This window comes from Wyeomyia smithii, chromosome 2 (assembly GCF_029784165.1).
Source record: "Wyeomyia smithii strain HCP4-BCI-WySm-NY-G18 chromosome 2, ASM2978416v1, whole genome shotgun sequence".
Classification (NCBI taxonomy): Eukaryota; Metazoa; Arthropoda; class Insecta; order Diptera; family Culicidae; genus Wyeomyia; species Wyeomyia smithii.
Genome location: NC_073695.1, coordinates 185913356 through 185925986, shown reverse-complemented (window position 1 = coordinate 185925986; position 12631 = coordinate 185913356). Strand labels below are relative to the sequence as shown.

The 12631-nt window shown below is 39.6% G+C and overlaps 1 protein-coding gene across 2 annotated transcripts in view; it reads right to left on the bottom strand.

The window, feature by feature from the left end:
* Positions 1-823: 823 nt before the first annotated feature.
* LOC129720871 (putative transcription factor SOX-15) overlaps positions 824-12631 on the bottom strand; it is a 164647-nt gene continuing 152839 nt past the window's right edge. Inside the window, exons 3-4 of one of the 2 annotated variants that reach the window (XM_055672750.1) lie at positions 10569-12113; positions 824-10503 (exon numbers count right to left, since the gene is read on the bottom strand). In XM_055672750.1, the coding sequence (XP_055528725.1) occupies positions 10337-10503; positions 10569-12113 (1712 nt within the window). In that variant the 3' untranslated portion in view covers positions 824-10336. Of the gene's footprint in view, positions 12114-12631 lie in introns of both variants that reach the window. The other variant, XM_055672749.1, reaches the window with a different exon arrangement.

The window sequence follows — 12631 nt, the reverse complement described above, 5'->3', positions numbered from 1 at the left end:
CATCGCTAGTAATTATGTACAGTGGGTGTATTACAGTGCTCAATAATACATTCTGCAAACCAATAAAATAACAAGTCCATTTTACTGCTTTAGAAACCTTTGGTTTTCTTAATGATTGTTTTTTCCTCTACACTCTTCTTTCAATTAAAACGCACGCGTTTTCTACTGTAATCCTAATGCAATTTTAAGTAATTATTTCGTTTTCTTTTTTAACTGATCCCACGCGATTCGTGCTTAGTAGCATCTTGCAGTATTCCTTGCTCAGCACTGCTAACTCATGGTGGGTTTGCTGAAAATCTTCAAAGTGAAATTTATCATTTAATTCCTCTTGCGTTGTGAAATGTAACTCAACCTTGGTGAGTTGAGTGGCAACGTGGATGCTTCATATACTGTTCAAAGTTTTGCGCTTCTAACAAGTGACAATTGGTCTAGAAAACAAATTGGAGAAAAAAAATACTGATTTGCCAAGTTGCTCTCTGCTCGAAGAAGAGAATTCTTTACAAACTGAAGCCCTAACAGTAAGAATGATTATTCTTTTATAAAACTAGAGAATTTAATTCACGATATTTACATTAATTGCTGTTCACAGATGTGCTGTCTATTGCATTCATTTGAACTTCGATTGGTGTTTTTTATCCGCGGCAAAATCTGTTATTTTTTAATCTTGAGTATTGTGACGACGGATTACGTGTTCATGATGGAAGCATGATTATGGAGATGTTTAGTAGATTTGGTATCGATTTGGTTGGATCTATTAATGATGCAGCATGGTTACCGATCTCCAGGAATCGGGGTCAGATGGACTAAAGGCTATTTTCTTATAAAAAAATCTCTTCAAGGTGTAAAACTTATTGCAGCTCCGATGAAATTCTTCAAAAATCAAAATTTGTTTTCATCAGAACTCCAGTCCACTTGATAAAAATTAACTTTGTAGATAATTGAAATAGGTTTCCAATGTAAAATCGACGAATTCTGAGACGAATATAAAAAGTTATTCAAAGGCGAATCTGGTTAATTATATTATCCTCGCAATTTGATTCAAACTAAACAATACTATTACATGTCATGTGTTCAATGTTGCATCCTTGAGAGCCTGGGAATATATGTCGACTGCAGGATCTACACTGACTGCAAATGAAAATTTATCAAATACAAATACAAATACAAATTCATCAAAACAATGTTCAATATATCATTTATTCTGTTTAATACCATACGTAAACGTGTACGAAATTTCACGCCCATCAATTTAAATCCGCTTATAACAAAAAAAAAATTGTTTGGTATTCTCAATAAAATGAAGGGTGATGTACCTAGTCGCCAGTACTCTTTTGAGATAAAACTTGGTCTATCTTTACTACATACAGAATGAACTTATGTCCACCAATCTCTCCGTTACAAGTTTGAAGTTCAAATATCCCCATATATTTGTCCTGCGAATGACTTAGCCCCTAAAACAGACATCAAAAAGATAACCGAAAGAATTCTTAGCGAATTGTCATTCGCTCGCAATGGCACATCGGCCTCACGTTTGAGAAAAATTTTAAGTAAAAATATCGTTGATCTAAGGAAGATCTTACAAATTTGTTTAGAGAACTTCGAACCACTATTGAATTCAGGCCCAGTAACACAGTGGTAATATGACATACAACCATATTCGCTGTGTGTATATTGGTATCTTCTCATCGACCTGTACAGGAGCGTGTGGCCTTTGTAGCATACTTTATTTATTGCCTTGTGTACTGCTACAGCGTAACTGGTATTCGTTATCTGCGGAAAGTTCTACTTCTCTCATTTCATTCAAAGAAAAGTTGTGTGAAAATGGCTGGTTTTATACCAAACAATCGTCAGTTGCGGGAAGTGTTCCTACAACTTTGCTGAAGGAAGCAATCTGGTATATTGGAAAATTAGAGTAAAAAAACCTTATACCCTCTACCAGTTCATAGAGGGATTAATAGAAAACCGGAGACGTCAAAAGTAAGGTTTAATTTTATGAAACAAACTAGCTGAACTTGCTGTGCAGTGTGCACAATGGTCGAAAAATGAAGATTTGCGGTCGAAATTATTTTGTTGGTGACAAATGTTACTGTTACACTGTTCCACTGTAGATGATTTCGTCATATGAGAAAAGTGTTGTAGTGACAAGGGGTTGTTCATAAATCACGTTAATTGAGGCAAATCTATTTTTCCGAAACAATGAAAAAAACGTGTCAATATATACAAACGAATAATTATACTAATTTTACATTTTCTCAATGTGTTTAAAACCGAACTGGTATGATATACTAAGAATTTTATTGATAAATCACCCAAAAATTCAAAAGTTACAGAAAACATGAAAACCTTTCAAGCATCTCATTCTCCAAAAACGTGAATTTTTTTGCACAGTTAACAGTGATTCTTGAATGCCATTTCTGGCACATTATCAGGATCAATGCTTACATTTAATGTATTTGAATGTGTTTTTCGCATATGTTCAACGTAGGGTATAAATCAATTGCTCTTCCAGTTTAAGAAAGCTATCATAATGAGCTTTTAATTGAATGAAAACATATCATAACAGCTTTAGAAACATTTTATATATTTCAACATATTCAGAAAAACTGTTTTCTTTGATTTCTGAGAGAGGTAACTTTGGAGGTGTTTCTCAACACAAACCGTTTTATGTACCAAGACTTCATTCGGAACATGGAAATATAGATCAGAATCATGTGCTCAAAAATTTCTTAATATGAAATTTGCGTTTTGGTAATTTTTAACGCACCTCTATATGGGGACCGTCTCATGTGCATTGGATACATAAAATTAATTTTCCACAGTCAAATCTAAAACGATCACGATTTTTCGAGCTTGGACATTTGTGCTGAGATTTTCAGATAAATCTTTCCACCAATCGTAAATATCATGAAATATAACTCTTGGGATGTGTGGAGCACATTTTGGCAGTTTTTGAAGGAACAGTTGCTGAAAAGCGTTCATTCAAAGTTTTTATATCACTTTTTGTGCTTAACGACCTTCAAAATGACCTTAGGGGCCATCCACATACCACGTGTACAGCTTGGAGGGGGGGGGGGGGGGTCTTCGTGTAATGTACACGATCCTTACAAAATTTTTAGAATTTATATGGGCATTTGTCCACGAGAAGGGGGGTGGTCAAAATCGTTAAAAATCTGTCCACGTGGAATGTGGATGGCCCCTTACTCAATAGTGTATCGACGACAATTGTATCGACGACGTGACAATTTTGTTATTTTGACCAGATTCAGTGCGTCACAACGAATCGAATGGCACACTCAGATCTGTTGGTGCATTTTTTTATAATAACGGTCTGTGAGAGTACCGTGTGTTACTTTTCTCAAAGAAACGGCGGCTGAAGCGCATCGAGAGTTGTAAAAAGATCTCGGAAACGCTGATCTACAGGGTGTTCAATAAGTTCGAATACAAGCGTTAGCCTCATATATAAGCCTACCGTTGCGTACGGTATCGACTTGCTGTCACTTGCTGTTTGTTTATCACCACGATGAAAAAGTACCGCGACGTCGCACCTTGGTACGAGATCTTAGAATCGTGATTTTTTTTTTTCATTTATTGTTCAAATACTGGGTTTATTAACATACTATATTATATCCAGAAGATATTTATTAGGGTAAATTACCCTATAGTGGACTATTTTGCTTTATTAACCTATAGTGGACCACCTGAATTTTTTTCAACGTAAATCGAAATCAATAAATGTTTGTGATCGAGGTTGGCTGGATAAGATGTTTCCGATGGAAGTTTTCTGAAAATCGTTTTAATTTTTACAGAAATTAGGTTTATCTGGCGGGTAGTCCTCTATAGGAAAGGGGAACACTATAGGTTAATTTACCCTATATAAAAAAAACTCAACGAATGACAAGAAATTCTAGATTGCATCTACACCGCTAGTAGCGCTGCAAAATCAAACTTTTCAGTAATGCACTTTAGAGAAATATACGAATATATTTAAAACATTTTTGCCTTCTAAATGCTAGAGTTTTTAGATATTAAAAAAAATCTTAGTTGATAGACTAGTCTATTATAAAGCGTTATATTTCCAAAACAAGAGATAGACAATTGAGAAGATAGATTTGAGCTCATTTTTGGCAATAACTCGGTCTGTGTAGAAGCAATCTTTTTGTGGCTTCTACAAAATTGTGTGTTTGGATGATATACAAATCTAAGCTGAACTTTGTTACCTCTTAATACGGCAGTCTTGCACATATTTGAAATAAAAAAAAAATAAATTTAAGGACTAGTCTTACACGAACAAGAGAAGTCAGAAGAAAAAAGTCTTCAGCAAATTTTGTTGTGACTGTTTTTGTGATCTACAACTTTGCCGAAGACACCATTTCTTTTAAGTGAAAGATTGAAAAGTTAGATTTCGCAGCGCCACTGACGGCGCAATTCTGAACTAAACATTGTGTTCACTTTTGAGGCTACTATATACTAAATATCTCCAGAAGATGACATGTCAATAAAAGCAGTATTTGGAGGGTAAATGAAAAATATTCACGATTTTGAGCTCTCGTACCACGTACCACTGTGCGTCGAAATAAAGTTTTTTTTATGAGAGGCGAGCGAGTTAAGTGGAATATAATCTATTTATACCACCATCCGTCAGTACTGAAAGACGGGCTCTGGCGAGGATCCTGCAAGATTTGGGCGGCCACGTTCAGTGAGGGCGTCAGCAGCCAAGTGGTGAGGGAGCGGGTTCGTTTAAAAATGAACCGCTCGCTCCGGAAGACCACTACAGACCTGGGTGTGTCGATAAAGACTGTCCCCCACACCACCATGACGAAGGACCTGGGATACAAGCCGTACAAGAAACGCAAGGTTCACTGGGTAATGGAGGCTACAACGAAGAGGAGGCTGGACAAAGCCAAATTGATACTTTCGCCGCACGCAGGTCAAGAGTACGTGTTTCTGATGAGAAACTGTTTGTCTTCTACAGGTGCACAATATCCAAAACGGTCGGTTGTTAGCGCCGACGCTGGCGACATTAGCTCTAGTTCCACATAAACATCCCGCGGTTTCACAGAGCCCCATCGATGATGGTCTGGGGGCCTCATCCAGGCGTGGGAAGCTCCCACTGGTGTTTATCGGGAAAAACATGAACATCAACGCCGCGCACTATAATATCGAAGTTCTGGAGAAGGTTGTGGCCCCGGAAGTTTGGGACCGCTACTGTAAGGGTTATAACGTCTTTCAACAGGACAGTGCACCTGTCTACACGGCCAATATCGTCAAAGCGTGGTGTCGGAAAAATTTGACTATAATTTGACTGATTTTCTCGATGAGATTCTGTGGTCTTCCAGCTCTCGGGACCTGAGCCCCTTGGACTTTTATGTATGATCGTACATGCTAACGTTTGCGGTAAAAAAATGGACAAAAAATGCCGATTTTTCATGGGTTTACCTTTAATCGCACTGACGAAACTGCAGCATCATAGTTACTCATGAGTTAGCAAAAAAAATTGACAGCTTTATCAGTCAAATTCTAACTGTGATGGTGAAAAAAGTGAAGCTACTCCGTTCAAAAGTGTGCGCGTTCAAAGAACGGTACCCCGCCGCGTCAAAAACGGGCATCGTGCGGCACTTTGTGGACGCCGGGTATGCCCGTTCCGGTATCTACAACATCTTGACACTATTGAACAACGATCAGAGCATCGAAAGAAAGCCCGGTTCCGGACAGCCAACGACCCTGTACGACAAGAAGCTTCAAAAGATGCTTAAGAGGAAGAACGAGGAAAAGGTGGCTAAATCGTTGCGTGCACTTGGCCGGGAGGTTGGTGCATGCGGTAAAACAGTGAAAAAGTATCTGAAGAACCTGGACATACATGTCAGGAAGCGGCGATCCCGTCCACTGATCTCGGAGCTGCAGACAATGATGCAGCGACAGCGCCTGAATAAGATGGTCAAGTCGGTTTTCCCGGCGAATCACGACGTGGCAGTGGTGATGGACCACAAGACCTATCACATCCTGGATGGCAACGACGGGCAGGGTACTTCGTATGTCACTTCTCCCACGAAGGAAGTGATCTCCGAAGTGAAATTTATTTCACACACCAAGTTCCCCAAGAAGGTGCTGCTGTGGCTGACAATCAGCAAGAAGGGGATGTCAAAGCCGCTTTTCTTTCGCTCCGGGTTGGCCGTGAACGGGAAAATTTATCATACGAAGTGTCTTCCAGAAGTTGCGTCGTTCATCAAGAAATACCATAAGGACGAAGACACGGTGTTCTGGCCAGATTGGGCGTCGGCTCACTACACGAAGCGATCGTTGGAGGAGATGGAGCGGCTAAATATCGATGTGGTACAGAAGTCCGCGGAAGCCGCCCAAGGTTCCCCAGCTGCGTCCCATCGAGAATTTCTGGGCAAACTTGAGGCGCAAGATCTTTTCCAATAATTTTGTCGCGAAAACGGAGGAGGAATTGATATAAAAACGAAGGAAGAGCCTAAAAACATGTCACACGCATGTTTTCGTCCGCCAAGGCGAATGTTCCGGTTAACTGCCGGAAGGCCGCACGCAAGGACGTAATATTTTTTTGCGAGTAAGCTAACACGATTACCTTCCATGGGAAATTCATCCAACTCAATTGTCTGTTTTAGTTTTTTTTATCACCATTTGAAAAAAGTGGCAGAGCGAACATAGAGTGAGCACTATGGACCAACATAAGAAGCTCATTTCCAAGATCTGGGATGAGATGCCGATGGACCAAATGCTGTCAGGTAATATGTTGTAAAGGTTCTCAACAAACATTGTCTTAATAAAAATTGCCTCAGAAAGGAATATTTTGTATTTTCAGTTTTAACACATTTTGAAAGTCTATTCGAACTTATTGAGCACCCTGTAAGTTGGTTCCACCGCTTTAAAGGCAACTGTCTGCGGAAAGAAAGACCTAAAACCTTCTGGATAAATTTAGACCAATTACAGGAGTTATGGAATGATTATAAAGGAATGATTCAAAAACAAGGAGCTTTGGTCCAAGGGACAAGCCAAGGAACGTTGAGCGTCGTTTTTCGCCGGTGAACAACTGCTCCAACGTCAATAAAGAAAGGGTTTTTTCAATTGCATCGTGACGAGTGATGAAAAAAAGGATTCATTGGGGCTCATTACAGATGTCACCTCACGGTGAGAACGAAATGAAAAAATCTCACGATAAAAAAAAAACACGTACAAATCAAATGGGAATTACTTTCACCGTGCCTATTACGGTTGTCATCTCACCGTGAAGTGACTCCCGTAATAAGCCCCATTATACTGCGTATAATCGCATATCAGTCCCATCTGGAAAATCATCAAGTTGAGAAAACAGCGCTTGAAGATATTTTTCTTGTTTTGGATATTTCTCCCGTTAGGGGTAGGTTATTCTAATTTTTTCGTCATGATGGAATGAAATAGACCTCAATCATAACTTCTTCAGTGAAGAATTGCCTTTGTCGTGAAAATTACAATGTAAAATATTATATATAATAATTATATATAATATAATCGCATTCCAGTCTCGATTTCGCAGACAGCTTCTAAATATTCGTCGTTGAAAAAGCAAAATATAAGGTTGAAGTCTTGGATATGCTACTGAATAATATCCTTTCTTATGTCTTCAGTGTTTGGGGAGTTATATCGATTAAAGAGAAATTACCATTGCGTGAAAATAAACAAGGAATACTACTTGCAACACATTATCAAAGGCCATTTGCATCCTTGCGCTAAAATGCTTTTTGGTACAGACAGTTTTTGCTTTCAATAGGATTCAGCACCAGCGCATAAGGCATTTATCGTTCAGAAATGGTGTAATTAGAATTTGCCTTGTTTCATCAGTTCATCTGAATGGCTGTCACCGGATTTGAGCGCGCTAGACTTCAGTATCTGGGGATACATGCTAGGAAAGTTGGACGATGTTGGGCAGCGTCTACGGGCCGTTAACAAACACAAAGGTGAAAGATTTGAACTCAACTAAGTACATTGTAATTTTACTACTTTTAGATGATATTGAAATTCGATTCCGAAGAGAAATAAAAACTTGTTTGAGTTTTATGACATAAAAAAAGTGTATCACTTTCACGTTGTCATTCTGTATATAGAAATGCCCAAATGAGAAATCCTACCTCACCCGCAATATTCCCAAGGTATTGCGCCAAACCGATTATTACTTTGTCCGTTCGACGGCACATGGTCTGGCCGATCAACAGTTCAGTTCAAATGAAGACATAAAAGCCATAGTAGTTTTAAAAGACGAACATTTATATTGTAACGGTATTCGAGCTCTGCCGAAAGATGAGACAAAGTTATAGCTTGCAATGGGCAAAACTTTGAATGCTCATAGATAACTGTTTTTTTTCGAAATAAAGTTGAATTTTTCCCCGAGGTCGAGCATCAAAAACCCTAAAAAAAGCTACGTCATTTATGGATGTTCCCCATCATTACACAAACATGTTCAACATATGTAACATTAATTCATTGTGTCGTAAAGACGTTGTTGTTGCCACCATGAACAATAGCAAACAATGTAAAAGTTTTGACATTCAAAACGTAACACGTTTAAATCTTTACAAAAAACGCATTTTTGAAGCAGCGAAATAGAGAAATAGTACCTATTAAAAATGATAATTATTTTCTAGCGACTATTCGATAGATCGTAGGAAAACTGTTGATGTCAAGTAGAGCACAAACACTGAGTCTTTGATGAAATCTAATGTCACTAATGATCAATGGTGGGCACCATTCCGCTAATTCGCTAATTCGCTAATTAGCGACGCTAAAATTCAGTTAGCGATTTAACGATTTCGCTAATTTTTGAGCTGGTTAGCGAAACTGTTAGCGTCGCTAAAATTTTGGCCTTCGAAACGCTAATCGCTAATTCGCTAAATCTTGTAGAGAAGCGACAATAGAAATATTTAGGAAAAACTGTGAATTGCTGATGGCGTACGTAAATTGCTTCGAAAGATGAACATACTTCACTGCGAAAGTTACTTTTGTCAGTTTTTCACCCTAGAATGGAGTTTCAGTTATCGTACAAACCACAGGAGCATTTTGAAGAACAAGCACAATATCTAGATTGAATTTTCGGCACACCAAGAATTTTGGTAAATTGCACTGCGCTTGAAATTATGACAACCTTGGTTATTCTTTTTCGATTCAGATAATAATTGAATTTTTATGAAAACTTTTTTTAAGAGTATCTATTTTCAATGCAAACTAAATAACTTTTGTTATTCTTGTTTATACAAAATCAAATAAGAATACTGTTTCGTAAACCTCTTACTGTAAATAGCTTTAAAAAGTAATTGTTTTCGTTTGTTCAACCAAAACAGATCAAAGTGGTCCAAATCTTACAAAACACGAGCAATAAATATAGCGATATGACTATTTACATATTGAAAAGTTAGCGATTAGCGAAAGTTCCGCTAATGTGGGTTTAGCGTTTAGCGATTATCGAGCTAAATTTTCCGGTTAGCGACTTAGCGATTAGCGTCGCTAAATTTCCAGTTAGCGGTGCCCACCACTGCTAATGATATACAGTGTTGATCTATGAATATTTTTCCAAATTAAAAAAACTGTTTAAGATTTTTCAACGCATTAAATAAACATCAGGACTGATAACTGCGACTTTATTCGACCTGCACAGATTTCTCTTTTGCAGTGTTTGTTTACAAATAAATAAGGTTTTGTTATTGTTACTACATCCATGGTTGCGTTTTTTAACATATCATCATTCTGCATTCTACATATCATCATTCTACATTGATTTTTTCAGTTTGCTGTCCGCGGGTTTAACAAACAAATAAATTCAATTGAATTCCCGGAATTCGTTTCTTAATTTAAGCCAAACTAACGACATAAATCTTTTGAATGATTACAATTTATATGGTCTGTCGTTTGATTGTAAACACAAATTTTCACTTTTGATACGAAATTTTACAAAACCGAAAAAATCCGTCGTAATTCGTAGATTTGAAAAAATCGGCGGATTTACACAAAATAGTTCTGGCATCTCTGCTCTACATACCGTCTAAACGGACAAAGCCAGTAAGTTTGACCAACAACTACGAAAAGGTATAAATGACATTTCCCGTGTAAAGTTCATTTCATTTGAGATACCCTGAAAACTTATACCTTCTTTGCAAAAAAAAACCAAAAAAATTGTTTCACGAGATACCCTCGAAAATTCTCAAACCAAAAACCCAAGCCTCCATCCTTTAGTCCAGATCCAAATCAACACCAAATCGTCTCCCTGATACCTTACCGCTCCTAGTTACTGTAGCAGGTCTTCCGCACACCGGCCAGTATGTTGCTAAACTCGTCCTCCTTGAGCTGCTCACTGGTGACGTAGATATCGGTCATACCATGCGTACTCGGACCGTGCGAATGGTGCGACTGCGCGAGGTGCTGTTGTTGTTGTTGCTGATGCTGCTGCTGAAGATGATGGTGGTGTTGCTGATGCTGCTGCTGGTGCTGTTGCTGAGCTGCCGCTAGCTGAGAATGCTGTAATGGAAGTGCATACAGTGCCACTGGAGTAGTCGGTAGATGAGCGGATGCGCCAATCATACCGTCAGCTTTTCCCCCGGAGTTCCCTACCGTACCAGCGGTTCCATGGCTGCTACCAGCGGGAGATGCCGACCCCAGTGAGAGTTGTTGCTGTTGCTGTTGTTGTTGTTGTTGTTGCTGCTGCTGTTGCTGCTGTTGTTGAACTAAAAGACTGGCATTCTGTTGATGGTAATTGTAGTAGTCGGTCTGGGGATGACCGTAAATGGCACCACTATGATGGTACGATTCGTAGCTGTTGAAGTTGTGATTACTGTCCGGGTACTTGAGATATTTATCAAGCTCCCGGGAATCTACGTCGTCCTGCGTCAGCGATGGCGATTCGTAGGTGATACCATAGTCTTTGTAGGCATATGAGTAGGCTGGTAGGCCTGTCGATAGTGAATTGACGCCATAATAATTGTTAATTTGGTCGGCAGTTAATGAAGAGTGATGCGGTGATTGTTGCGCCAGTTGGCTTGAATTTCCACTGCTACTAAGATGAATACTGTTCAGTAATCCATTGTTAGTTTTACTGAGACTGTGGTTGCTGCCATTTCCAGAGGTGATGTTATTGTTATTATTGTTGTTACTATTGCCGTGATTGTGATTATTACTGTTATTATTGTTGTTTGTACTGAGATGCGGCACATGGGTTGTCGTTAAAGTGGTTCCTAGGGTCTGGTGGTCTTCGGAAGTCGCCAAAGGAGGGAAGTATGTTCCGGTGACAATATGTCCTTGATCAAGAATGCTTCGATTCGTACACATTACGTACATGCCGTTAACCATGGCTGTAGTCGTTGTCGATCCACTACTAGTGCAGTGATAGTTCCGCTTGTCGTGCAGACCATTGGTGAGAGGTGAATCGTACGAGTATCGCTTTTCGGATCCAGAACTCATGTAGGAACCAGCGGAGCTGTATTCTCGTTTGATTTCGCTGTCATGATCGTAGCTATTTGGGAATGTGGCAGGCAGTTTTTGTTCACTTTTAATATTGTTGTAGCTATCGTAAGATAACTTCTGTTTACTCTTCAGATCATCGTAGCCGTGGCTACTAGGTATTCCGTTATAACTTTCTTTCTCCAACTCAAGCGGACTCATCTCCGGTGTAGGTAGCGCCGAGGAGACGTCGTCCATTTTCTGATTTGCATCAACGGAACCGCCAGTATGCTTCCGGCTATTAACAGACGCAGGCACAATGGTTGGCGGCACCGGTGAAGGACTTTGTGTTGGACTGGAATCTGGCGTGTTAAGGACATTATTCGCACCAGAGTAATAATGCGGGTTGTAACTATACGGACTCATCCTCTGCGATGAATCACCGTCATAGTTGAGTTCACTCGGGGAAGAGTTGCTCACGTTGACGTTTTGAGTATTGTTTGTCACAACAGATTGATTGCCGGCTCCTCCGTTAGTGCCGGGTCCTCCACCTCGAGCAGCCTTTGTGTGCTTCCGACGGCGTGGTCGGTATTTGTAGTTGGGATGTTCGGTCATATGGATGACTCGAAGCCGTTCGGCTTCTTCTACGTACGGTCGGCGGTCTTGAGGCGTTAGCGAACGCCACTTCTTTCCTGCAAAAGAGAAAAAAGAAAGAATTTAAAACATCTGTTGGATTTGCCGCTGAGTAGTAATAAATAATCACACAACTATGCACGCGATAACGGAAATGATGCATTGCATCATAATAAACTTCTCACATCTTTATTACCGCATTAGTACATGGCATCTACGGTACAACTAAAACAAGCAGACCATGCAGCCATGTAGCAAAGAAAAACTGATTTGAATTTTACATGCATATATTAGTCGAAGCTGGTTGGAGGTTCTTTGCGCAAAATCCATACGGCGGCGGTCAACAGCAGCCCAGTAGTTGTGTTGGTTCTCGGCTGTGGAACGAATGTGTTCAAATGTTGTAATAGGTCCTAAGCTCTTGCGGTAGGTTGCGGTCCCACAACAGCAGGAGCATTTGATGGATTGCAGACATCGGACGTAACATACAAAAAGTGAGAACCTTAGAAACAAAATTTGCATGAATACGCTCTACTTCAACCGTCCTTTTGCATCAGTAACGGCGGCAGAAACGAACGAA